This window comes from Cinclus cinclus, chromosome 14, assembly GCF_963662255.1.
Source record: "Cinclus cinclus chromosome 14, bCinCin1.1, whole genome shotgun sequence".
In the NCBI taxonomy this organism is placed as follows: Eukaryota; Metazoa; Chordata; class Aves; order Passeriformes; family Cinclidae; genus Cinclus; species Cinclus cinclus.
The window spans coordinates 20,495,573-20,523,308 of NC_085059.1; the positions used below are offsets into that span (position 1 = coordinate 20,495,573).

General features: G+C 53.3%; 1 protein-coding gene across 2 annotated transcripts; it reads right to left on the minus strand.

The window, feature by feature from the left end:
- Window positions 1-5,852: 5,852 nt before the first annotated feature.
- FGF1 (fibroblast growth factor 1) lies at window positions 5,853-25,980 on the minus strand. Of its 2 annotated transcripts, none has more exons than XM_062502119.1 (4): window positions 25,967-25,980; window positions 10,243-10,435; window positions 6,776-6,879; window positions 5,853-6,114 (listed from the first exon to the last, which is right to left on the minus strand). In XM_062502119.1, the coding sequence occupies exons 2-4, from the start codon at window positions 10,409-10,411 to the stop codon at window positions 5,923-5,925; spliced, it is 465 nt and encodes a 154-aa protein (XP_062358103.1). In that variant the 5' UTR covers window positions 10,412-10,435; window positions 25,967-25,980; the 3' UTR covers window positions 5,853-5,922. The 2 variants fall into 2 exon arrangements, with proteins under 2 accessions (XP_062358103.1, XP_062358102.1); XM_062502118.1 differs by having other exon boundaries at window positions 5,853-6,117.
- Window positions 25,981-27,736: the final 1,756 nt, after the last annotated feature.

The window sequence follows — 27,736 nt, forward strand, 5'->3', positions numbered from 1 at the left end:
GAATGGGGCAGCAGTGAGGGACACCAGAAAAAGGATTTTTCTTAAAAGAAAAGGAGGTCTAAGTCTGCATTTCAGCAAGGAAGCAGAGGAGGTGGTTTGGAAGGGTTTGGAGGAACAGAATGGAACAACTCCAGGCTGGGGGAGCAGGACAGTCCATGGAGCTGCTCTGCACACACTGGTACCCACCCTAAGGGCAAAGAATGAATTAAAGCATCCCAAGCCTTAGGAGGGAGGAAGCTCTGTCCCAGAATCCCAGCCCAGAGCAGGCTGGGGGAGCAGAGGGTGTTCAGGAGCCGAGGGGACCTCTCTGCTCTTTGGTAGAGACAGTGTTAATCACTGGAGCTTAGCGTGGGGAGGAACAGCGGGGCTGTTAAGCAGGAGGAAATGGTTTCGCTGTCTAGATGGGCTTAACACAGTGTAAACCCCACAAGTTAAAGGCTGATGTGTGAAGGAGCTGAGCTCCCCAGCACAGCAGCCTGGCTTGAGGGTTTCCTCACGGTGTTGGTGGAGCTGAAGCCAGCAATGTGCCTTTTCCTTTGGACACAAAGCATCTGCAATGCCAGCTGACATCTCGTGGATGCTCTTCTCAAGCTCATTCTTACTCTGGATGTTTGGCTAGAAAAAAAAAATAGGATTTTTTATTATTATTATTATTATTAGGGAAAACCTGTCCAGATTTAGTAAAACAGTGTTTTAGCTATAATTCATTACGCAGTGTCTCATTTTGGAATCACATTTTTGGCCAGGGTACATCTGGCCAATGATGCTGTGATAGTGCCCCAAGCCTTCCTTTTGGTTCTCATTTAGGTTAGAAAAGTAATTAAAGGAGGGTAAAAAAAGAAGTGACAGAGTTACTGACTCTCTTTCCAAAAGAGAAGGGTTTAGGCCAAACTCCTGCTAAGAAAATAAACAGAATTTCATTTTTTTTGTTGCAAGTTCTTCCCGTATATTGAATTTCCGTGCTCAGTGACAAGGGGATCTGCTCGAGTGAGCAGTGATTGGATTCTGATGGCTTTGAGTTGTGCTTGGATTTGCTTTGGAAAGCTGAGGCTGTCCTTGGAGAGCAGGGTTTGGACCTGAGCTTGAAGCCTTGTTCTCTAAGGAGCACAAACTTTGCAGCTTGTGTTATCAAGCTGTAACTTTATGGCTGTGCCTGGAAATTATTTTCCTGCCCAGCAGTGCTGTGGTAGAGCCCTTCCTCCCCAAATTAGGCCAACATTTGCTAGTCTGAGCCTAGAAACCATTTTTAATTGAGGCACGTTGCAGAGGTTGTGAATGTCCTTCCCACCTTCTCTCCTGCAAGAAGAGGAAACCCACACTGGGATAATTTTTGCAGAAATCAGTAAATTTGGGGTGCTGGGGAGTGTTTGAGCTTGTCCCAAGCGTGCCCACCAGCAGGACCCTGTGATGTGGGGCTGTGCTGGGCAGGGATGAGCCCTGGGGATGTTTTGGTGGTCACCACGAGCATTGGGGCTCCCCTGGGCAGTTGGGGGTGACAGCAGATGGTCCCAGGGGAAGGGCTTTGGGAGCCGGGGGGGTGAGGATGCTCTGTGATAAATTGATAAATGTGTCGTGGCTCAGCTCCGGAAGCAGGGCAGGGAAGGATGTGAGTGACAGAGGATTCATATCCTGGAAATGCTGCGGTGTCACGGCTCGGGAATTCAGCAGGATAAATGCATTTGCCTGTCCTGCTGCAGACAATCTGCTTAATGTGGGAAGCAGAGTTTCCTGTAGCACCGAGCCAGCAGGGAAGGGAAAACCCTGAGAGCCAGGAAGGGCCAGGGAGAATTAAGCAGGTAAACCCATTAGCAGTGACCACCTCTTTGTGCGGGGATTACACAAAGCTGCTGCTTTTGGATGCCCCGAGTCTCGGGAGGAGCCAGGGCTGCGAGTGGGGGCCTCTCCCCTCTCCTGAGGGGCTCGGCCCCAGAGCTGGGATTAGCACTTGCCACAGGCTGCCCTCACTAGCCAGAACAAATTGCTGCACGTGCTGAGAGAGAGCCCAACCTGCAAGAGCCGTGGTGATGCTGTGAGGCAGAGGTTTGGCAGGCTTTGGTCTGGCAAATCCATCCACTCTTCCCAACGGGACCTTCCTCATGGAAATCACTCCTCTTTAATGAACAGATTTAATTTACCCTGTTCTGCTACTCTGGACAGAGGTTTGCCCCAGCTCCCTCCTCATCTTGGGAATTCTTCCCATACAGGCTCTAAAAACGGAGTCAGGGCACAAAGGGGAACAGACGTGCTGTCCCAAGAGCCTCTCTCAGTCAGGACATCCCAAAACAGTTTGGCACAAGCTCAGGCAGGTGGGGAGAGTGCTGGGGGAGGGTGTGTGGAGGGGGGTTCACCCCAGTGCCAGGCAGAGCTGCAGGGATGAGCACGGCCCGGGCCAGCCTGGGGCTCTGGGGCTCCCTGGCTTCTTGCCGGAGCCTCCAAGGGACAAAGCTGCACGGACCCCGTGGTGCCAGCTCTGTGTCCAGCACTCCCATCCCGAGACGTGTGTGTCCTTCCGCAGCCTTTCCAAAATGCCAACCACAGGAAAGCAGCAGAAACCCAAGCTTTCCTTTTGCTTGGATTCCCATCAGTTCCCAGCCTTTAATAACGCACTGTTCCGGGCTCTATCGCTCGGCTCGGTTTGGCTCTTCCAGCCGGAGCCCAGCGCTCCGAGGAAGAGAGGAAGAGGAAGGGGCAGCCACGCTGTGGGTGCACAGGGGGGACCCTCCATGTTGGGGAAGATGAAACAGGAAAACCTTATCAATATGATTGCCTGGCAAAAGATTTTGAAAATATAGAAACTATAAGCGGGATTGAAATGAAAGCAATCTCTGAGATACCAAACCTCAGTTACTGAACAGCTGAAAACAACAGTGTGGGCAGCTGAGAGTGATCCCCTCTGGACTGAACAATTCCCTCTGCCTGCACACAGCTCCAGGGTCAGAGCAGACCCTGCCAGCCTGGCAGAAGGGTCACAGAGTTTGTAGGGTTTAAAATGTAACACAGCGTGGTAATGTAATGATTCTTACAGGCTGTGTGTAAATGCTAAAGGATTTGTATCTCGTATTAGATTGGCTAGTGAAAATGAGAATATTCAACACAGCAGATTTATTGTATTGTAACGGGAACCTTGCTCTCTTACTATTGCTCTTACTCTCTTCTTCTTGCTCTTGCTCTTACACCTAACTTACTCTCACTGTCGAGCTGTAGCTGGCAGCTCCAAGCAGGGCCCTTGCACCCACACCCTTTGCAATAAACTTAATAAAACTAAAGTACACTAAATAAGGTTCCAAGACCTGGCTTCAGAGATCTCTCATCTCCGCCCATCCCGACCGTCCTACCCACCTCATCCCACACTCCGCATCGCTCCGCTGCAGCTCCTCTCGCTCCATTTGTGCTCCAGATGTTGAGCCAGATGTTGGCGCTGCCGTGTCCGCCCGCTGGCAGCGGCATTGCCGGGGGATGCCCGGTCCCTGCCCGAGCTCCCGGCGCCGCGGCACCGCCACCTCCCGGGCATCCCGGAGGTTCAGCCTGCGGGGCTGAGTTTATTTATTTTCTTTATTTATATTCTTTATTGTACCGTGCCTCCCGGGCATCCCGGAGGTTCAGCCTGCGGGGCTGAGTTTATTTATTTTCTTTATGCTTATTTATTTTCTTTATTGTGTACTCCCTCCCTGCAGCCCAGCAATCTTCTCACAGCACTTCCTGGAATGATTTTATTAAATCTTAAAATTCTCCTTTTTTGCCTCTCACCCTAAGGGCAAACACGCCCAGGTGAGCATTCTCCTGGCAATGCTGGCTTGTCCATGTCTGAAGCAATTACTGTGGCTTCCTCAGGGATTATTTTTCTAACCAGGTGTTGACATTTTCCCCCAGTTGGGTGTCAAGCCGTACCTGTGGGGGTGGTTTTGGAGCAGCAGAAGCCTAACGAGAGAGTGCCCTGGGTTAATGAGGTGTTGCAAGACAGCACAGCTAAATCCAGCATTACGCAGTCCAGCTTTCCAGTTTAATTAGAAACCTGGATCTCCCTCTCATGCATTAATTCACTTTTTGACTTGAGTGACAGCCCAGCTTCTCACAGGGAAGGGGACCACTGTGTTTAAGAGGAGTGTGGGTGTTGCTGGCTGCCCCCATACCCCTGTTGTGCTCAGCTTTGTGTTTGCCATGGGAATATCGTGCTGGGCCCACCAGAGCAGCTGAGCCAAGCAGTGGTTGGGTCCCTTGGCCAAGAGGAGCAGCTGGGACCTGCAGGATTCTGTTACCTCGTGGATCCCACAGGTGAGAAGCAGCTCTGTAGGGCCATGGGGAAGGTGCAAGGACCTGGCACGTGCTCCTTGCTAGCTCTGGCTCCTCCATTCCCACACCAGCTCCTGTTTGCCTGGGAGCACTGTGGTTACAGAGGTGCTGTCAGTGCTGGGGAGAAGGTTTGGGAGCCAGCAAGTGCAGAAGTTCAGGAGTGCAGTAATTAGCAGAGCAATTGTAAAGCACAGCCATTAGTGGCTAATTGCTGCTGCAGAAATATTCAAGGTAGAGTGTTTTTTATGCCTTCCTCCATGTGGGATGGCTGATCCCAAGTTTGCTGGGAGCAGGGAGCACTTGTGTCTTGTCCCTGTCCTTGATGGCAGGAAAACACAAGGGGGAAATACTTTAAGATGAAGGATGGTAAATTTAGATTTGATATTAGAGAGAAATTCTTCCCCATGGGAGTGGTGAGGTCCTGACAGAGGTTTTCCAGAGGAGCTGTGGGTGCTCTGGGTGGATGGAGCACGGCAGTGTGGTGTCCTGGTGACGTTCTGAGCTGGCAGGAGTGGCTCTTGAGCTGCCTGGGAGATGTGCATTGTGCCAGCAGTGGAGAAACTCCACTTCACTAGGGGGTTTGGGAGCCACCGAGGGGCCTCAGTGCTGTTTTTAGAGCCCCATTTAGCCAGAAATGGAGACAGTGGGAGGAATCTCTCTGGGAATGATGCTCTGCTGCCCTTGCTGTTGTACATCACACCCTCACACCAGCCACTGCCACTGGGACAGCCTCAAGGTGCCTGGAGTTACTTATGAACAGCTTGTAGAGGAGACATATTTACTTAATAAATAAATACAAATAACATATGGCAGGTACTAGCATGAAATACACACTGCTGATGTTGTGAGGGAGGCCAAGGCCTGAGGCTGGAGCTTTGCCTAGCTCAGTTTAACATGCCCAGCTGGCACTCACCAGGGTGCCCTGGCTAAGGGGACTGATGGTGCAGTCTGGAATTGCTCATGGGCATGTCAGAAGCTACACACCTGCATGGATAAATATATGAACACACAGTATACAGGGAGGTTTTGCCTTAGAATGGCTGGGGACACAAATGTGGGATTCTCTGGGAACTGGTGTGGCCTTGGGCACGTGCCTGCCCAGGGCAGGTCCTGGGAGCTGCAGCATGGTCATGGCACACGTGGGAACACAGCTGAGGGTCATGGCACAGACTGGCACACATCTGAAGGTCGTGGCACACATCTGAGGGTCATGGCACACAGCTGAGGGTCATGGCACACAGCTGAGGGTCATGGCACAGACTGGCACACATCTGAAGGTCATGGCACACAGCTGAGGGTCATGGCACACACTGGCACACATCTGAAGGTCATGGCACACAGCTGAGGGTCATGGCACAGACTGGCACACATCTGAAGGTCGTGGCACACATCTGAGGGTCATGGCACACACTGGCACACAGCTGGGGGCAGGGGGAGATGGGGCCCCATGGACCCTGGGAGGGTTTCAGGGCTCACCCCCTCATCTTTGCAAAGCTTCGTGCAGAGCACAGGGGCTCTGCTTTGGCTAGATTTGGCAAAGCCTTGACCTAAAGCTCGGAGCCCTGGTGAGCTCTAGGGAGGCAGCAGCAGCAGTTGGGGATTTGGGGTGGTCTCTGAGCTCTGGGGCCCCTCTCAGTCTGCCGAGACGGGCAGTGGCAGGAACAGGATTGCCTTCTGGCCATAGTGAGTCCGTGGGCCCAGCTTGCTGTTCCCGTTCTTCTTCAGCCCCACAAACCAGTTCTTGTCTGCGTGCATTTTGGAGACGTAGGTGTTGTAATGGTTTTCCTCGAGCCTTTCCAGGAACAGACACTCCTCACCCAGTAACTGCTGAAAGAGAGCCCGGGGCAAGGACAGTGAGCTGGGAGGATGGGGATGTTCCTGATGTGACATTCCCAGCTCAGCTCTCCCCTCTAAGATGCCAACCAGACCCACCTCTGAGGTTTCCACACCCCTCTAAAGCTCATATTTAAACTGTGGGGTAGGTGGCCTTGGTTTGCTCCCTTGGGCCACTCCTGCAAGGTGTGTGTGACCTGGGGATCTTGACTGGCAAATTTAAAGTGACCAACCAGCCCCGTGCTCCAGAAGCTGCTCCTGGCTCCTGCTCTGGCCCTGAGTTGTGTGGTCACAGCTGCAGGCTCAGAGCACAGAACCAGAATAGGTTGGCTTGGAAGGGACCTTAGAGACCACCCAGCCCCTTGCCAGGGGCAGGGACACCTATACCAGGTGGCAGCTGCTGCTGCAGGTATGAAACACAATATTTATCAAGCATCAGATAGGAAATACAATATTTGTCAGAGGCAGGGCAGTAAATGGCATCATTTGTTAACTTATTTATGTCCCCCCCAAAATAAAGCCAGAGGCAGAGTGGCCGTGCAGCTGCCAGAATCACAAACAGAGCCTAATTCCTGCCTGTGGTTTGCATTACTGAGCTGTGAGATTCCTGCAGCCCTCTCCATGGCTGATCCCATGGGATGCTGCCACTCACCGAGCCGTAGAGCAGCCCCTTGGTGTCCATGGCCAGGTACTGCCCCGACTGCGTGCTCCTGATGTGCACCACCCCCACGCTTTCTGCACTCAGCTGCAGCTGAACTGGGAGTGAAAATAAAACAGCGACAGTGAGAGGAAAATAGGAAAAGGGGGGAAAAAAGAGCTGCCAGGAAGGTTGGTGGGGTATTTTGTTGAAGTCTGGCTTAAAAGGAGTTTATAGGAAGCAGTACAGTGTGTAATAAAAGTGTCTCCTTGTACCCTCTTCTTCAAAGAAATCCCACAGGCTTCCTTTAGGAGCCAAAGACCAATTTTTCCCTTATTTTACATCAAAGGAAGGGCAGCCTTTTGGTTATGATGCCGGAATGGGACACAGGAGGTTGGGGTTTTAATTCTGGCTCTAATTTACAAATTTCTCATGTGGTTTGACAAGACACTTAAGGAGTGCCATGTGAAGAAGCATTTTGAGAGCAGACTGCAGATGCCTGCACTGCAAACCCCTGATCCAAAGCATCCCATCCAACAGTCTGCTGCAGCTGGATTTATCCAGTGAATTGGAGATGGAGAATGGGGAAATAGAAAAGGCTGTGGCTGCAGTCACAGTGACTTGCAAATTTCATCTCTTCCCAGTGATCGTTCCCATCTCGTAGGCAGCTTTTTTTCTCCCCAGAATTTATAACAGCAATATTTAGGTTGGTTGGAATGAAGTATGAACAGATGTCTCGGCTCCAGCTCCTTCCTTCCTGTTTATATTTAATTTATTTATCCTTATTTAGATGAGGTAAAATGCAATGTTACCTCTTGGCCTGGTGGAACACCCATTCCAGTGAAATCTTCGCTGTAATGGTTCACATCCTTAATTTTTGCCATTTCCTGCTCAGTAAATGATAGTTAATTAGGAAATGGTGTGGGTGCAGGTCTGCAGGAATGCTTGGCCCCTGTGCACGCCTGGTTTGGGCTGGGAATGTGCACTGGGAAAAACCCAGCCCACCTGCATTCCCTGAGGTGCTGCAGACCTGGGATCTGGCCAGGGAGGAAAGAGGGAAATGGGATGGAAATGATGACACTGTTCTAAAAACTGTCCCTGAGAGAGGGGACTGAGGGACCCTCCTGCTGCCAGTGGGAGTGTTGAGTTTTTTGGCCACAGAGGGAGGGAGGACAGTGGGTCCAGAGGGAGGAACTTGTTCACTAATTCTTACAGGCTCTCTTACAGGTCTGTACAGAGATTTCTTTCCATGAAGTAATGGGATGAAAGTGGAAAAAGGAGACTTTTTGTAGAGATGAGCATGAGTTTCATCCTGGAGAATCTGCAGCGTCCAGGTAAGTTTTCTTTCCATTCCTTGGTGCAAGCTTGGAATGTCCACGTAAAGGATGTGGGAAGTGGATCCTGATGTGGGGCTGGACAACAAAAGCTTAGAGAGTGACTCCTTCTGCTCTTCTTAGAGATCCTCTCTGATTCTGAGGCCATTTAAGAGAGAAATAAGAATTCTTGATATTTTTCTGGAACAAAATGCACACGGGCAGTTTGCAGAGCACTGGTGCAGCACCGGTTGTCCCCACTGATTTCTCCATGAACTGTGGCTGTTTCTGTGCCTCGTCCCTCCCTGGGGCTGCCAGGTGCCTGTCCCAACTGGGTGACAATGTCCCACAGTGCCAGTCATGGTCTGGGCTGCTCCTCTTGCACACCAGGGATTGATGCTGAGCTGCTCCATCCTTTTCCAGGTGCAGAGGCAGGACTGTGAGTGCTCAGAGCAGGGCACCTCTCATCAGGGCTGCTCTGCTGGCACACAGCCCTTCCAGGAGTTTCCTCTGTAAATATGAGTGTATTCCTATACCCCAGTTCATGAGATCATTACTTTCTGGCAGAGGTTTGCAAACACGTGGCCAGCAGCCAGGGAGGTGTGAGCGTGCTGGGATGCAGGACCTGCCTGCACTCACTGCCCACGTGCAGGGTGCAGCCGTGGGGACCACTCCAAGGTGATGGATTTGCTTTTCCAGAGGGAAAAGGACTGGGTTGTGTGACAGCATCCCTGCTGTGAGACAACAGCTTGAGGCAGGGCACAGGACTGGGTGCTCATTGTCCCCGTGTGCCTGGAGATGCTGTCCTGATCCTGACCTCTCCTTCCTCCAGCAAAAACTCTGGGAAGTGCTGCAGAGACACTGCCTGAGCTCGTACCACCTCTCCTGGTGTGTCTGTGAGCCCGGTTCTGTCTCCTGCAGATCCTTTGTGTCATCACCCAGCCTTTCCCAGGGGTATGAGGGTTATGTGCTGGGATAATTCCTGGCTGGAGCTGCACATTGCATTTATCCAGCCTCAGGGAGCTCATCCTTATCCATCCCCAGCACTGCCTCGTGCTGGGAAGGCAGTGTTTGTAATTAAAACTCGGCTCTAAACTGCCTATCATTAAAACAACAATAGAGAGAGGAAAGGTTAAGTTTGGGGAAGAAGCCACATATGTGTTTGTGGTTTAAAGAAAATAAAAGTGCACTTTCTGTTTTTGTTCTTACCAGTTCATAAGGCTGGTTTGGCTTCTCCCAGCCCTTCCTTCCAACAAGATAGGAGCCTGGCAGGTCCCAGTCCCATTCCAGTAAAAGTTCAGGACATGCTGCACCCAGAGGTTGCTGCCAAGAGCCGAGGGGAAGAGCCCAGCCCTGCTGCCCTGGAGCCCTGCGGGAGCTTTGCTGTGTGACCTGCCCACCTCTCCTGGGCAGTGGGTTAAAAAATCCTCTGAAGAGGTTTTGGTAATGCAAGAGCACAAAAACCATGAAATTCCCAAGGTAGGACAAGCTGTGGCAGCTGCGGGAGCAATTCCTCCCAGCAGAGGCCCCTGGAGCCACCAGGGTCACTGACTGCAGGGATGGGGACAGGCAAGGGACACCCTGGCAAGGGTGACCCGTTAAATCGCTGTGGCACACGGATGGCAATGCAAAGACAGCACAGAATTCCGTGTGATGCTGTGAGTATGGGGTGCCTGGCTGCCCTGAGCCCTCCCTGCCAGCGCCAGCTCCCTGTGTCACCCAGCCCTGCTGTGTCCCCTCTGTCTGCCATGAGCTGAATCCAGTGTCAGATTTAACACTGATATCTATTTATATACTATTTATATCTATTGACATATTTGTATCTATTTTTATACTATTTCTATCTATTTCTATATTTCTATCTATTTCTATATTTATCTATTAATATATAAATGCATTTATTTCTTATTTTTATTTATTATGATTCTATATTATTTATTTATTTATATTTTTAGATACCTATTGATATCCTTCATACCTACACTTTGACAGCACACATATCACACCTCCCCTGCTCTGTGTGCCACCTCCAGATGCGTTTAAGCACTGGCAGGTGTGCTGTCACACAAACCTTGATCCAAACCCCATTTTCCCCAGCTCCCCCCCATTCCCATCTGCTGGAATGACAGAGCGAGGAGTGCCCCAAGAAGCCCCCGGGTTTTTTCTTACTGTGCTGGTCGCTGCGGTCCCTGGTGCCATCCACGGTGCCGTCCGGCAGGATGCGCAGGAATTGCCCCCCGTTGCTGCAGTACAGCAGTTTGGGCTTCTTGTAGTTGCCCGGGGGCAAGTTGAACTTTTCGGTCAGGGCGGTGAAGGTGGTGATTTCCCCCTCGGCCATCCCGCAGCCTCTCGCAGGGCTGGGCTGTAAAGAGAGGTGGCAGAAGAGCAGGGGTGACAGAGAGTTCTGGGCACGGCGCTGCTGTGGCAGGCTTTAAAGGCTGGCAGGGAGGGAGGGAGGGAGGGAGGGAGGGAGGGAGCCGGGGGTCCAGGCTGGCTGGGGCAGGTGATTCACTGGGACACAGTGACACAGCCCAAGGTGATGCTCAGCCAGCGAGGGGGATGTCTCCAGGCAGGAGGGACATTCCTGTCTGTCCGTTTAATTTTATCTTTTATTTTTAAAAGGACTCCGTCCTTTTTTAATTTTATCACGGTGAATTCTGTTTTTGTTCTCCTTTCTATTGACGTGCGTGCTAAAATTACCCACTCAGAAAAGCAGTTTCAAAAACACCCAGTGTCTGATTGGAACCCACAAGAGGTGGGAAGGGAGCCCAGGTAAAACTCTCTCTCTGCTATTATAACTCTCAAACACAATTATGACCAGGAATTGCAACACCCACTGCCTGTCAGGTAGTAAATATTGTTCATCTCTTGGCACTCTGCAGCTCACCTGGCCCAGCAAGACACATGGAAAAGGTCAGGACACACGTTGGGTGTGGTGGGAGATGAGCAGGGGCAGGAGCTTTCACTGCCTGGGCTGAGCACGTTTAGCCATACAGTGACTAATAACATGTGGAAAACGGGAATTTTGAGTCTAGGATATGCCATCAATCAACCAGCAACATCTCAGTGCCTAAAGGGGTTCCAAGAGAGCTGGAGAGGGGCTTTGGTCAAGGATCTGGAGTGAGAGGGTAAGGGGAACAGCTTCCCACTGCCACAGGACAGGGTTAGATGGGATTTTGGGAAGAAATCCTTCCCTGGCAGGGTGGGCAGGCCCTGGCACAGGGTGTCCAGAGCAGCTGTGGCTGCCCCTGGATCCCTGGCAGTGCCAGGGTTGGACAGGGCTGGGAACAACCTGGGATAATGAAAGATCATACTGAAACCTCATTTTGCTGGAGACTGTGGTCACGATCCTTGTTTAAGCAGATGCTGTGCCAAAACCTGAAGGCATCACCAGACCTATCAAAGAAAGATGCTGTGGATGTTGGAGGCTGAGAGGTGAGAATTGGCATCAGGAGATGCCACAGGTTGGGGCCAGAGTGCCATGGATGTTCCAGGTCCAGTCATGTTTTTACATTAAAATCTCCCACGAATTCATTCTCTCTTTCATACACAGAGTTCTGTGCTGCTTGGAGAGAAGTGGATTTATGAACAGAAAAAGACATGGCACTGAAAAAATCTAGAGACATAAAATTGCTTTAAATGTCACTTATTCCCACAGCTATATGTTGGAAAATATTTTATAGTCACTGTTTATATGTGTTTATAGATTGTAAAATGTCTCTTTAGCAGTGAGTTGTGCTACTGGTACTTGGGGATGGAGCCAGCACCACACTGTGTGGGTTTGCTGTGGTTCCTGGGGTGCCCTGGGAGCTTCTCAGGGTGGCAACTCTGCAACGCACACACCCCCACACACGTACATTTACAGAGGATCTCGAAACATTTGGCTCTAAACTCTTTAGTATTAAAAAAAATTCTGCAAAAGCAGCTGCAAGAAGGGGAAACTACTCCTGGAAATGGATCCCAGATGCCTGCAAAGAGTAAAAACCCCTGCAAGTTGGATTGCTAAAAGCTGAACCCCTGGAGATAAAGAAGATGAAGACTGGGGCTGTTGGTGAGAGCATTCCCAGCCACTGCCCCAACTCTGATTTGTACACAGACTTCAGCCCAGGCTCTCAGACACCCCATTTGACACAGACTGGGATTTTTGGGAAGTGCTTTCTGGACTGACAGCACAGGCCAGCCCCCACTATTGCCATGAGGCTGGACATGCAGCCTCAGAAGCTCTGTGGCTCCTGGTGCTTTCCAGAGCAGGTGATGCCAAATACAGACCCAAAAATCTTTTTTTGTTATCACCATTGTCAGGTGAAATTATTTTTTGGAGTGTCTGATCCCTCAATATTTTTCTCTCAAGACATCATACATGCAGTATATGTAGTATATACTATACTGTGAGTATATACAGCTCACTTTCCTTGCCAGCTGCCAGCCTTTCTCTGAAGGAAACCCCCCAAGTCCCCAGGGTGGCAGTCAGGGCTCTGGTCCTCCACTGAGCTTTAATCAACATCAGCAGCATTGGGTCATTTCCTAGAACCAAAGCTTTTCTTGAACCTTTCTCTGAGGGTAAAAGGCACCCAGAAGTCTCCTGGGTTGATGATGGAACACCCCAAATCCAAGAGCTCGGGCTGGATTCTACCCACAGTCACCTCAAGGTCTGAGGGCATCTCCAGACATCTTGGCCAGAGCAGCTCAACTGGAAACAGCTTCTTCATCATCACTTATTTCCTCTAAGGTTATTTTTGCTATTTTTAGGAAGACTCCAGTGTTTGCCAGCTGCCCTGACTGCCCCAGCAAAGCTCAATGAACACTTTTCCACTCCTCTTGTCTCCCCGTGCTAAATACTATTGCTGTTCTCAGACTTTATGGCCATGGAGTTGTTCCTCTACAAACACCACCACTCATGGCCCTACCATTTTACTTTTGGCAGAATCATGCTAGGTTTTTATGGGAATTAAAAAGCACAAGTGAGAGAGAGAACCTGAACCAAAGACAACATAAGGGCCTTATTTCTTTGGGTAGAAGCCCAACAATGCTATTAAATAGCTCAAAGCAGAACAGAAAGCTCTCTCAAATATGCAAAGCTGAGAGACACCACACTCCAGTGGTTATTTGGTGCCCCATGGAGAAAGGGAAATGTTCCAAGAGGAGATTGCTGTAAGAGGGGAATGGCTGCTGCTGAGCACTGACCCTGCTGCTCACACCAGGACAGTGATTTGGAGCTGAGCTGCAGTCTGTTTGTCCAAGAGCAGCTGTGCTTGTGGCTCCTCTTTCCTCCAGCTCTCTGTAACAGCCTTGCTGTGCTGCCTGAGAGAAAACCCCATCGAGGATGAAACCCTGGGAGCTGCACCCAGGGCACTGCTCCAGGACAGCCCCAGCTCCATCTGCAGCATGGGGAGCTCAGGGCACCCAGCTCTTTCTCCTGGATGGAGATGTCAGCACTCCAAAGGATCAGAAATCATTTCTGAAGGAAAAAAAAATACTTAAGAAGCGAGTTAAAGCCGAATGTTCATTTGATCCAGGTCCTGCTGAGCCGTGGTGGCTGCACTGGGCTGCTCCCTGCAGCTCCAAGGGAGAGGAGCCCGGCGCGGGGCTGGAATAGCTGTGAAATTCTGAGAAGTTTGGGGTCAGTTCCAAACTTTATCACTGGCCAAACCAGTGGCTTTGATGTGAAATCCCAAACTCTGTGAGCATCTGACTCTGAGCGTCGAGGGCTGGCTGTGCTGCCAATATCAGGCGTGTGAGCTCTGAAATAACTCAGGAGTGGGGACATTTTCTCTCTGCTTTAAAGCTGGTGCAGACTTCACTACACAGCATTTATTTGCATGGCAAAGGTGGTGTTGATGGAAACGTGGGGGATTCCTAATGGTCCCAAAGTTTTTTGCATGTCAGAATTGCCAGGAACTTTTGTGGCTTTTTGTTTTTAAATGGCTCATTGGTGGCCAGTAAAGACTCAACCCAGAGGTAGCCAGCTAAGGTGAGCCTTTTTTCCTTAGGTATGAAATAACTGGCTACTACATGGAAGAAAGCAGAAGTATCTCACCTTTTGGGTTAAAAGCAGATTGGGTTGATTCGAATGCATCAAAATTGTCCTTGGCTTTGGACACAATCTTTGATGTAGGGTTGGAAAGAAATGTTCTGCAGGGCCTCTGAGTGGCCATGGTGATGAAAAGTGCAGTTAATAACAATTGTCATTTAGATGATCAGCTAATTATCAGACAGAGAACTCCAGAGAGATGAGAAGCTGCTAAACCCAGGAGCCTCCTGAGGTTTTGTCCAACTCCAGTTAATGAGATCATTGTCTCCTGAACCTGGCTCTGGTTGAGTTCAGTGGAAACACTCCAGTTGGTTTCAATTTGGAAAGTGTTCTTTTCTCCATTAAAGCAGAAATCCTGTTTCTTCCAGGACGTGTGAGTCAGCTGGGATCAGACAGCATCACCTCCTGATGGGCTCCTTTCCCATTCCCACTGCTGACTGCAGCCACCTGAACAGAACACTCACTTCCCAGGCAGTTCAGACACTCCACATGGGAATAGAAAGCACTAAAAACAGGTAGAATATTTTTAAGGAATTCAGGCTCTGAATTGCCTTTCCCAGGGTTTCCTCTGGGCTTTAAGGTGTTCTGAGACCTACCTGGGCATGTGGAACAAGATAAACAGGGATTTTGTTCATCATAAGTTTTAGAGAACCATTTCGTGGGATGGATTTCCTCATCCAGGAAAGGATTAGAGACCAGGCAGAGGTTTCCTCATACTCTGGTTGCTGCAGGAGCAGCTCAGTGAGTCTGGAGTTACCAGCATGGGCAGCCTGAAAAGGCTGCCTCCCCTCCTGGGGGCTGGCAGTGCAAGGCACAGCTCAAATTCCTTGGTCTGTGCATCCTCTTAGAAGGACTTAAGAAATGATTAGGCAAAGCCTATGATAAATATGTAATAGATCACTCTGTATCACTGGAATGCATTGGCTCGTTTCTAGTCTTGTTTATGGCCAGGTGATTTTATCTCTAGAGATGTGATTAACTGCCTAATGAAATATTTATCAGCCAGATTTTACCCTTTGCAAGTGGAACACGTTGTGTGAAGTGTGACCAAAAGCATAAGAATCAATTTAACTAATGCCTGCTGTCATCATCTCCTGCTCTCTACCAAAAACAGCCATTCCACTCAGTCACACTGGATTTGTGGCAGCTAAAACAGAGGGGCTGGAAAGCTGAAACTTCAGCAGTTTCCTGAGTGGGTGTCACTAATGGCTGATGACCAACACAGCAGCATCACGGGAAGGACAGGGTTAACCCATCCCATTCCTCAGGGATGCCCGAGGGGAAGCCCCATCCCTGCTGCTGCTTCCCACTGGGACAGCCAGTGCAGCATCCCACCAAACTGGGATAGCCATGGGGAGACAGGAAAACCAAGAGCTCCTCCACTTTCTAATTACCTTCCCTCCCTTCCCACCTCCCGCCCACGGCCCCTTCCATCCGGCGATTAACTTAATTGCAGTTCCAGCTCCAGTCCCCAGAGCAGGAGCTTTGCCAGGAAGGTCTCACCCCTGTGTCCTGTCTGGGCTGGGACCAAGAGCAGGGAGGGACACGAACATGAGCAGCGCTGGCTGCACGCACAGATCCCACTGATCCCTCCTCCTCACGTCCCTGCTCTGAGCCCTGTCCCCAGGGATGTGTGGGACCTGCTGGATGGGACAGAATCACCAAAGCCCAAGGATGCGCTGGAGGATGTGCTGCTCCCAGGGGAGGCAGTGCAAGCATCCCGGGCTTCCCCTTCCCTCCAGGATGCAGCAGGTCCTGCCTGCGCTTTCCAGGTGCCCTTCCCCTCTCTTGGCTTGTGCCGAGACCAGTGCAAAGCATCGTCCCTGCGGTCCCCGTGCTTTGCTGCCTGCCAGCACCTCGAGCTGGCTGGGAGCAGCCACCGACAGATGCCACGAGTGCCACCAGTCTGGTCCCTGCCACCCCAGGAGAGTGGCTCTGTGCTGCCGAGGCTGCTGAGCACTCAGGGGCGATGCACCAGGCACAGGAACCTTGTTTTGGGTTTGTCACCTTGGTCATGGGCAGGGCTGAGGGCACCTCTCCTCCCTGGATCTGCCTGTGCTTGGCTTCCCAGGGAAAGGCGTCCGGAGGGAGAGGAAACCATGAGAGAAGCAGCTGAAAAGATGTGGGCTGAAGTGTTTTGGGATGATGTTGGAAACCCCTGGGAGCAGGGGGCACTCTGTGTGCCCTCGGCTCCTGCTCAGCAGCCCCCAGACCGGGGGTCCTGCAGTGGGGTCCCATCCCCTCCCTGCCCTGGGCTGCCCCGTTCCCGCAGCAGGAGGTGAAGCTGGTGACACTCCAGTGTCCCCATCCCCAGAGCCACCCCCGGTGTCCCTGCAGGACCCCGGGCACAGAGTCAGACCACAGAGCCTGGCTGTGGCTGTCTGGGCTGGCACCGCAGGCGTGGCTGCCCCGCACACCCACGGACGGACGGACGGATGGACGGACGGCGCCTCATGACAAACTCCAGCCCCACAAGTACCCTCTGTGCTGTTAATCCAAGAGGCGATCTGAATCTCCTCTTGCACCATGTGAGCCCTCCATCCCCAGCCCAAGCCAAGCCTCTGCTGAGGCCCCGTTCAGGTCCGTGCTGTCCCCCTGTGTCCCGGTCACCCTGTGCCAGCCCTGGCCAGCCCAGGCAGCTCCAACACCTCCCAGGCTGCCGCTGGTGCTCACGGGGCTGGGTTTGGGAGTGAAAAGCAGGAATGCTCTCACAGTGTCAGGCAGCACTTCCTGCAGCTGGCACTCTGAAGGGTGGCCAAGCCCAGCCCAGGGTTGGCTGCAGCTTCAAAACTGGGATTTGAGTTTGGGTTCAGCCTTTATATCATGTCCTTCCCCGGAGAAGCAGAGGATGCTGGAATCGAGGGTTTCATCTCCAGGCCAAGTGAAACCCCACATCCATCCTGATGGTTAACCAGCAGTAGACAAATCATCGCTCAGAAATCCAACTTCCTCCAGCACAGCCTGGGTCTGGGCTGTTCCAAGGAAAATCACTTGGTTTCTGGGTTCACCAGAAGCTCAGCAGTGATTTGCTATGAAAATGTGCAGGGAGTTAATGGTGTTCATCCTACAATGTTTGTGTAAGGCTAATACAGCTGCTCTTTTTAACTTCTAAGACTGGCTGGAAGAATCCTGTTCTTAATTCTGTTGCCCAGTGTCTTATTTTAAATTCGGTCTCTAGTACCCCTGGATAACAACTCCTGTTTATTTTTCCTCCAAGTTGCCTGAGTAAGGAGCTTAAGCCATTGCTTAATAACAGTGCGATAAAAGCTTAAGTTAATAACAGCTATTACCAGGAAAATCCTCCAATAAATAATAATTTTCTTATCTGCATGACTTTGGGGCTGGAGAAAACGCCTTCCAATGAAAAGCTGCAGCATGTAGGAGTAGGCAAGGAGTGTTTCAGATGGGAGATCAGAGCAAGGCAAGCTCAGGGCTGAATCTTGTTAAATGCAGATGAGTGGGTCAGCAAAAAAATACTGGAATTAGTGTGGCTGAGTAGTCACCGGAGTAAAGGAGAACAGCTGTGCATCTCCACCTCTTGTGGTCTGCAGAGCCAGACAGGTCACTGCTTTGCTCTGTGCTCCTCAGGCACAGACTGGGGGATTCTCAGCTGTGGCAGTGGGTGGCTCTGGAGGCCACGGACACCGAGCTCTGTTTGTCACCCTCTGGCCTAGGAGGGAGCGTGAGTCACTCACTGGGAGCTGCCAGACCCCGGGAAAGGTACAGCCCTGACTCTGGTCCTGCTGTCCCAGACAGGGACGCGAGACACCTGTGTCCCTGCAGAGCTGGGCACCTGCTTGGTCCCTGGTGTGACACGTGTGACCACAGGCTGTGTGACAGCAGCAGGAGCAGGCAGTGCTGCCACACTGCTCCAAGGAAAACAGAGCCCTGCCTTGGGTTTCCATTACAGAGCCCTCTGGGGGAAGGGGATGTTTTTTGGATGCTCTTCTACCCCTTCTCATCTCTGTAAACAATAAAGCACCACAAAGGGCACAGTGCAGGACAGAAGGCTGCAATTTGAACAACCTGCTGAGCCTCAGCCCCTGGGTTTCACCCACGCTGGCTATTTCCAGCTCCCAGTGGGCAGTTTAGAGACACCGCCGTGCTTGTTGTGCCCGCTGCTTCCACAGCTGCTCGAGGGGAAAGCTGTGGGGCCAGGCTGGGATGCAGCCAAGGGTCATGGAATCACAGGGTGGTTTGGGTTGGAAGGGGACTTAAAGCTCATCCAGTGTCACCCCTCCCATGGCAGGGACACCTTCCACTGTCCCATGTTGCTCCAAGCCCCCAACCCAGCCTTGGACACTTCCAGGGATGGGGCAACCACAGCTGCTCTGCTGTGATGCTTGTGATAATCAAGACAGAAAGATGCCCTGGGTTGTCTAAGTGGAAAAAAAACACCCACTAAACAAAAAAATTTTGAGGCTACATGGCAGAGTGTGGGGATCAGCAATTGCTGTGCCCCCTGCCTGGCCAGGATGCCACGAGCAGGACCCCAATGGGTTTTTACCTTTTCCTTCCTCGTGAGCTGCACATTCAGCCCTGCACTGGGATCCCCAGGGAATCAGTGAGCATCCCCTGTGGTTTGTGGAGGATCACATCCACATCAGGGTATGTGTGAGGTCCAAGATCCCCATTTGGAGTCTGGCAGCCAGTAACTCTTCCCATCAAGTGGAAACTTTTGCGAACACGCTGCAGCAATGGGAATACTAAGGAAGGGGAAGGGAGGGTGTTTTACTTGATGTTAAATACTTGTACTTTATGTCCAAGGGTTGACCTTCAATAGAGAATCAAGTATCAAGGGAGATGGAAGTTCCAGTGGCAAAAGGACACAGCTGGGTGGTTTTGTGTACAACACCCACATGTCCTGTGGGGCCGTGCAGCTGTTGGAGAACTAACCATGGATCTCTCTGGGAAAAGCAAGGAACCTCTCTGGGGAAAACATAACTGGGGTGGGGGAAAGCAGGACAGCCTTGGGGGCTGCCAGTCATGGATACAGGAGTGGCCCTGTGCCAGCTCTGGGGCATGGAGGGGACAGGGTGGGACATGTCCTGTCAGGATGGCGCAGGGATGCAGGATCTCCCTGTGCCCACAGGGACTGGCACGGGCAGAGTGTGCCAGGGACAGGGGCAGGCAGCAGATGGGTTGTCTGGCACTGAGCTCCCTGACCAGCATCATTTCCAGGGGCTTTATGGCGTGCGGAGAGTGTCTGGGATGAGCAAACAGCTCGGATCTGGAGTTCATCTTGGGATGCACAGAGTGGGATTTGTCACGGTCAAGATCTCCCCCTCCTGTCTGCCCCGGAGCAAGGATGAGAGAGGAGAAGGGAAACCACTCCTCAGGCTCCTGTTCCATGTCCTGAGCATGGGGCAGAAAATCTCAGTGTGCAGCTGGGGGGCTGTGCCCCAAGGTGGGTGTGCAGGCTGGGGGAGCTGCCAGCCTGACTCCCTGGGCTGGGAATGCCCCCGGGACCAGCGTCCATCAGGGTGGGCAACTGTGCCCCTCACAGGGGTCACTGCCAGGCTGGCTCCACCTTGGAGGGCTGTAACAGATGTGAGGCTGTGGCATCTGGGGACAGGGGTTAGTGGTGGCCTTGGCAGTGCTGGGGGAATGGTTGGACTCGGTGATTTGAGAGGGGTTTTCTAAACTAAGCAGCTCTTGGAGTCTGTGGTTCTGCAGAAATAAAGTCCCTGCACAGGTGAGAGCAGTCAGGGCTGGTCTGCAGGTGGGACGGGCAGATTTACCAACCCTGGGGCTGTGGGAAGGAAAGATCCGAGATCAAGGCTGACACCCAGATCTAAATTAAGAGCCAGGAGCAAGGACAGACTTTGTGAGTCATGGATGAACTGTGTGTCCAGACTGCTGTGGGCAGTGGGCAAATCCTTGGGAGGGTGGCTCAGGACAGACAACACCACTCCCAAAAGGAGTCTGAAGGGGACAAAAGGGTTTTAGATGGCATGCCATGAGTCAGTGGTACCTGGGCACAGCGGCCAGCCTGGTTCCCACAGCCCCTTCTTCCCTGTCCTCAGGGAGAGCTGCCAGCCTTTGATGCTGTGGGCTCGGGAATCTGCCTGTGGGATCCCAGCTTGGTCCTTTCCCCAGCAGCCCTCTCAGTCTGGTGCTTTCCCTGGGCAAGGGAGGGAGTCTGGGGGGTAGGAAAAGCACAAACAGAAGGGGAAAGGGGTTCCTCTGTGCTCACTCAAAGGGAGTTCTTCTGAGCTCACTTCTGAGTCAAGACCCAGCAGAATGGGGTTTGTTTCCTAATTAAAACTGAGATCAGGCTTTAAGCTGGACCATGGGTGCATGTTAATGATGCTGGCCTTGGATTAACAGAACTTTACGTAGCACTGGCTGTGTATTAATTGTTCTTGAAGGGAATTCCTAAACACTAACCCTGGCACTGTGAGTCTCTGTCTCAGCCTTTCTCTGCCACCTTCAGCAGATGGAAAGGAAGCACTTTTGTTATTCGAGGTTTCAGAGAAAAGCAGGACTTGTGGCAGACAGTTTTGTCACTGCAGATGCAGGTGCAGACTGTCTCTGCCTCCTCGGGGCTGGAGGCCAGAGCTGCCTCAAACCCAGGCATGAGGCACAAGTCCCCATCCCTCGGTGGGCAGTGCCACCTTCCCTGGCAAACACTGACAGATTTTGGGGAATATAAAACCTGCAAGTCACTGATTGCTGCTGCAGCTGCTCTGCATGGCCCTGCCCTCTGCTTTGGCTCTCCAACAGCTTTAAACCAACAGATTCTGGCGTTGGAAACAAGGGAAGAAATAGGAACTGAACACCGAGCCAGGCACCTTACAAACACAGGGAGAGAGGGAGGATTCCTGTATCCACAGCAGAGACCATGACAAAGCCATTGTGTCTCTCACTGAACTGGTTTTCAACAAATCCTTCTGCAAAGAGATTTTCATTGTGAGGTTTCTGTTTGAAAGACAGACCCAGCCCCCATGATAATCCCCAATAGCTCTGCACTGACAATGTACACAGGATTTCTAAAAATGCCCCAGCTGTGAGTCAGTGCCTGCTGTGCCCAGGAGAGAGAAGTGCTGGTACCCAGGGGCAGCCTGGGGAACAGGGCAGCCTTCACCTCTCTGGAATATACCTTTTTTTTTTTCTTCAAGGAATATTTACTAAAAGGGTTTGTAAGATCCAGTTCAAGTGCTAATGTGTTTTGAGGGCAGTAAAGAAGGGGCAAAAAAAAAAAAGAGATGGAATAAGCAAGAAAGGCTGAAAGAGAAATGGAGGCTAAAGGAGAGGAAGAATCTGGAAAAGAATTTGAGTCACAAGGTTGGGGAGGATAAAAAGTAAGGGTCGAGGAGTGCAGGAGACAAAAAACGTTGACCAGAAATAAAAACAAGGACAGAAAAAATAGAGGCTGCAGAGGGCCAAGAAAGGGTGAGAGGGGGACAGAAACTCAGAGGCTGGAAAGGGCATGAAGCCAAAATAAAGTGGGAGGCCAAAGGAAAAAGAGAGACAAAAAATAGTGGAGGGTGAAAAGGGATGGGAGGCGAAAGAGGCACATGAGACACACGGGAAGGTCTGCCCAAAGAGGGGTCTAAAGTTTAATCGGTTCCTCAGGCAGGACAGGGCTCCGTGGTGATAAGGCAGCACAATGTCCAATTGTTCTCCCTGCACACCGGCTCAGCCCAGCTTCCTCTGTGCCTGGGATCTGCAGAGCACACACTTTGGATTTGGGCTGCACAGAGCTCGGCTCTCCAGCCAGACCCAGAGCTCTGCAAGTCCTTTGGATAAACTTTCCTTCCCAGCTCCACCCCAGCTCAGGGGATGAACTTTTCCTCCCGAGCTCCCTAAATGACTTTGGCCTTCCTCCCACTGCTGAGACCTTGATCTTCCTCCCAGCTGAGGTAGCTCCTCATGCAGCTGGCTCTGGCTCCTTGTCCTTATTCCCAACCAGCTGAGCCAAAGCCCCAGGCACAGTGGGAACAGGGACAGGGAACTGTTGCTGCCCTCCCAGGGGTTTCACCTTTGCTAAAAGGCCCAAAGGAGCCAAGAGGGTGCAGGTGCTCCAACAGAAGGGAGCAGTGGAGACATGTGGCCCCGGGGCCATGCAGAGTCTCTGCCTGACACCTGCACCCCCAGCCAGGGAGATTCGAGCCTGCAGAAATTTGTCTTTGTTTTTGGCATCTTTGGTTTGGCTGAGAGAGCAGCTCACAGCTCAGCGCATGCTGGTGATGAGGAGTTTTGGCTGTCAGACCCACCAGGAAAATCCCTGTAGCGTTATTTCAGTCATAAATCATAGAATCATCACAGAATGGTTTGGGTTGGAAGGGACCTTAAAGCTCATCCAGTCCCACCCCCTGCCGTGGGCCACCTTCCACTAGCCCAGGTTGCTTCATCCCCTGTCCAACCTGGCCTTGGACACCTCCAGGGATGGGGCACCCCTAATCACACTTAATTACCCAGAGAAGCTGTGGCTTCCCCAAACCATCCTATGGTTATGTGAATTATTTATTTTGCATCAAAATTGAACTGTTTATAGTGCTGTGTCACTGCAGCAATTTTCCTTTCTGTTTGTTGTTCTACCTGTTTGTTTTTGGGATTTTTTTTTTAAGTTTGTTTGGTTTGGGTTTTTTAAATGTTCCAAATATTGTAAAATGTTTGGGGTTTAGTATATTTCAGTTCAAATTCTGATCAGGGCTTCTGCTTCTACCCAGAGTTCCAGGTGAATTTGTAGTCATTTAGAGATCGTCGTTTGGAATGATGCTCCCAACACTGAGCCACTCCTCCCTCCCAGGATTTGGGGGCCAATTGCAGGGGTTTTTTTTGGTGGGGGTCTGTCCAAGCTGGGGCGAGCAGCACCTTGCCACCCTAAAGCTTTCCCTGGGGAAGGGACCTGCTGCCTCAGCACATCCCAGCCCGACCCTGCATTTCGAAACCTCCCTGTGCCCCCTCGCCCCTCTCCCCGTGGGGATCTGTGGAGGCGGGAACGGAATCCGGGAATTCCCTGGGAATCCGCCGAGCATCCCGAGGGGATCCCAAAGCCGGCGGTGGGAATCCGCGCCGCGGGGCGTGTGCGAGCATCCCTCGGGTCTCCGCGGGGTCCTCGGGGCATCCCGTGGGGCTCAGCCCCGCCCCGGGTGCGGGTCCCGCCGCCCCCCGCCCCGCACCTACCGGCGGCTGCGCGGCGCTCCCGGCTGCGGCTCCCGAGTGCGCCGGGGAGGGAGAACAGCGATGGAGCAGAGCGAACGGGGATGATGAGGATGAGGAGGAGCTGCCTCGGGGCGGGGGAGCGGCGGGAGGATGAGGGGGGAGAAGGGGGAGGCTGATGGCATCCACCGGCACGGCGGGCAGAGCAGGGGGCGGGGGCTGGGGCTGAGCCCCCCGGGCTGCAGGAGCGGACAAAACCCCCCGAAGGGCCGGAGCGGCGTCGGCTTTCCTGTCCCTCGCGTTTCCCTTCCCTGCGGCGCTGAGTGTCTCAGTGCCCTCCCTCATCCCAGTCATCCCCGAGCGCTCCGAGCAGTGCGGACATGGTCCCTGCCCTCCCTATGGGGGTCCCTGTCCTCCCTATGGGGGTCCCTGTCCTCTCTATGGGGGTCCCTGTCCTCCCCACGGGGGTCCCTGTCCTCCCTATGGGGGTCCCTGCCCTCCCTATGGGGGTCCCTGTCCTTCCCACGGGGGTCCCTGCCCTCCTTATGGGGGTCCCTGTCCTCTCTATGGGGGTCCCTGTCCTCCCCATGGGGGTCACTGTCCTCCCCATGGGGGTCCCTGTCCTCCCTATGGGGGTCACTGTCCTCCCCATGGGGGTCACTGTCCTCCCCATGGGGGTCCCTGCCCTTCTCGGGAGCAGCTGCCGGGAGGTGCCCGGGGCATCCTCAGTGCTGTGCCGGGCACGGCTGCGTTCCCGCTGGCACCGGGAGAGCTTGGCCTTAAAAGCCGAAGTGCTCTGGGAGCGCTGTCAGGCGGATAAAATGCAGCTCCGTGTCCCCAGGGATGGGCACTGGAGCCTGGCGGGGGTGCGGGCTCTGCTCTGGGGGCTGGGCTGGGGCCGGGGGTGGGCTCGGGGGATGCTCGGGGCTCGGGGGATGCTCGGGGCGGGCTCGGGGGGTGCCAGGGATGGGCTCGGGGGATGCTCGGGGCTCGGGGGATGCTCGGGGCTCACGGGGTGCTGGCATGGGCGCAGGTTGGGGTGCTGCTGTTTAGGGGTGCGAGGCCGCGGTCGCTGCCGCAGCACTAATGAAGCACTAATGAAGCATTAATGAAGCACTGACGAAGCCCGGACGAGGATTTCAGCGCTTGGCCGGGCTCCACGAGCCCTTTGATGTGGCGATGTTTAGGCTGCGTTATCTAAGGCTCGCTCAGAAAAGGCTTTTAGTGGCGGCTCACGTGGGGTACCAGCGTGTTTGGACAGGCATTCCGGGCTGGAAATGCCCGAGCCCAGACGTTTGGAGAAAACATTCCCGAGTTCACTGCGGTTACCAGAGCCCGGTGGGGACAGCTCCAAACGCTCCCCACAGCGCAGGTGAATTCGGAGCTTTCCGGACATATCGATATACCTTCTCCCTCCTTTTTTTTTTTTTTTTTTTTTTTTTTAATAATCCCGCCCAACATTTCCGTTTGCTTTTTCAGAAAATAAAAAATAGATATAGCCAAACGTTCCTGGATCTATCAGAAGAGCAGGTCTAGCTTTGCCTCAGGCTTTCCTGGACGAAAGGCATGGGGGTTGTGAGGAAGGCTGGGAAATACTGGTCCATTTTCTCACTCAAGGGAGCACCTGCTTGTCTGGGAGCTGCAGGGGGCTGCTCCTCCCTGAGCCCAGCCCTCTCGCCTCGGTTGTGGTTGGCACTCAGCAGCCCTGGTGCGCTGCTTTGCAGACGGTGCCCTGCCAAATTTGTGTTCTGTCCCGAAGGCTGATGGCCCCGGGGTGGAGCCAAGAGTCAGAGCGACGCAGACACACAGCAAACATGGACTTGGGCAGCGGGATCTGCACCGGGCACGAGAGAGAGGAGGCTTGGCCAAAACCCAGACACCGACAGAGCTGCAGTGGCCCCGGGCACTGCTCTGAGAGCCAGAGGGATGGGGGCACTGCAGGGCTGGGGGCACTGCAGGGATGGGCTCTGTTCAGGGATGGGGCACTGCCTTGGCAGCAGTTCTGCCTCCTCCTTGCCCTCCCCAGTCCAGTCTGCCTGGGCAGCATCAGCAGCACCTGCAGCAGGTGCCCGTGGGATTTCTCAGGCTCTCGGGATGAATTTGAAGGCTGGCTGCTGCTGCAGTTCTTCTCCTGCCCCTGCCTCCGGTAAGGAACTGCTCACCTCACTGCCCCGAACCCCTGGGCTCAGACCCATCAGTAATGCACCCCTCCCGGGCTGTTTGCAAGCACCGTGAATAATTAACCACGGAGCCCCGAGGAAGCTGCAGGTGCTTCCCTGCCTGACACCCCGAATGCAGGCGGTGCCTGTGAGGGCACTGAGCCCCAGCCCCGCTGCCCTGGCAGCTCCTCATCCCCCCAAACCGCGGTCCCACAGCAGAGACGACTTAAACGAAACCTCCTGCACGTTTAGACTGAGACCCACGAAATTCCGCCAGCCCTGGGCTTCGGTTCCATCCCTCCTGAAGTGATATTCCTGGCAGGACTCCGTGGGCCCCGCTCAGCCCGGAACGAGCTGGGAACGGCACCAGAGTGGAGATGCCCCTCCTGCCTCCTGCCTGCCCCAGAGCGGGGCACAGCCAAAGGAAAGCCCAGCTCTCCTCAGCACCACGCACGTGGACGAGCCGCTGAGCTTGGCCAGGAGCTCAGGAAGCAGGAACGTGCTGCAAACCCCGCGGGAAAGAACTGCAAAGCCCCCGGGAATGTGTGACGCCGTGCCAGGGTGGGAAGTGCGGGATGCTGGAAAAGGCACTCACCTGAGCAGGGTCGAGGTGCGCAGGGCTGGGAGTGCAGGGCAGCCGGGAGGCAGCGCCGCTGACCCGCCCGGGGGTGGGCAGGGGAGTGCTGGGGTCACCGTGCCCCTCGCTCCACCTCCCGGCCAGGCAGATCCTGCCGGGATCGCGCCCAGCGCTCGCGGCCGCCCCAGGGGCAGGCAGGGTCCCGCAGCTGGGGATGTGCCGCAGGGTCCCGGGGATGTGCCGGCACCGGAGAGGTGCTGTGCCCCAGGACCAGTGCCAGGGTCAGTGCCGGCGCCGGCCGCGGCTCTGCACCCACATAGGACAAGGAAGTATGGATGGATAATCCTTTGCCTTGCTATTTTTTTCCTCTCATGTGATCTTGTTTTTGGACAGCTATTTCGGGGCTGGACTCCAGCCCAGGTGAAATTCAAGGATTAAATCCAGCCTCCCCCTTTCCCGGAGGCCCTCCCAGGATCTTTTTGCCTGCCTGCCCGTGGGATGGGGACAAACCCTGTCCCCATCTCCCACCCCTGCCCTCTCCCTCGTCCTGCTGCAGAGCCCTTTCTGTCCCTTCCTGCCCTGGCAGAGAGCTGATGGAAGCCGGCTGTGCTGAGAGCACTGGGCCGGGTCACCCATCCATCCATCCATCATCCATCCATCCATCCATCCATCCATCCATCCATCCATCCATCCATCCATCATCCATCCATCCATCCACCCAGCCCCAGCCCCAGGGCTGCTGCTGGCCCAGGCACGCTGCAGAGTCGCTGTGTCCCGGCACCATTCCCCTCTTCGTGCCCGTTTCCCCTCCGGACCAGCCTGGCAGGAAGCTGGCAGGAGATAAATACATTAAAAATATGTTCGGAGCGTGCAGCAGCCTTGGAATGAACCGCGGCGAGCCCCGGCTGTGTGCACTGCCATCAACCCCCTGATGCCACCAGGGAGGAGAGGGACAGGAGGGGACAGGAGAAGGGACAGGAGGGGACAGGCAGGGCCATGGGGAGCCGGGGAGCTCTGCGGGCCCCTCCACTCCATGTACAGGAGTCCATCCTGCCCACGCCTGCTGGGAGTCTCATCTGAGGACATCCTTGGGGCACCCCGATGCCACAGTGCTGTCAGGATGGCAATTTTTACCCTGTTTGTGTTGAAGGATGAAAGCTGAAGGGGCCAGTGGGGCACTGGGGAAGGGCAGCCTGGCTCTGTGGCTCGGGGGGTGCAGAAGTGCGGCAGAGCACGGTCAGAGATGTGACACCGAGTGTGGCTGTCCCCATGTGTGGCTCTGAGGACACATCGAGCCCTTTCAGGGTGGGCGGTGGGAGCAACGGGTGCTTGAATTTTGCCTTTGCATGATTAAAACTCATTAAAGATCCCTGTGATAAATTCAGGGAAACCTGAATTTCCCTCAGCCCAGTCTCCCCAGTTCAGGTCTGGGAGAAGCTGGTTTGGCACTGACTGCAAAACACCAGGGGAAGGTGACATGTGGCAGCAGGGGACAGGTGAAGGACAGGACCCAGCAGGTGAGACTTCAATCAGGGGTGGGTGTGATTTGGGTTGCAGAGAAATGGGTCATTCCAGAGGTGTGCTGCAGATGTGAAAAATTCAGCTCCAAAAGACAGATGACACTTATTTTTTCAGCCTATTTCAGAGTCTTTATATATAAAAAAAATCTGTATATGAAGTGTACGACAAATACATTGCACGTCGATTAAATATGTATTTAATACATTAAATGGTATTATTTTTATTAAAGACTTATTTAATTATTTTCTTATTCCTGCTTCCCATTAG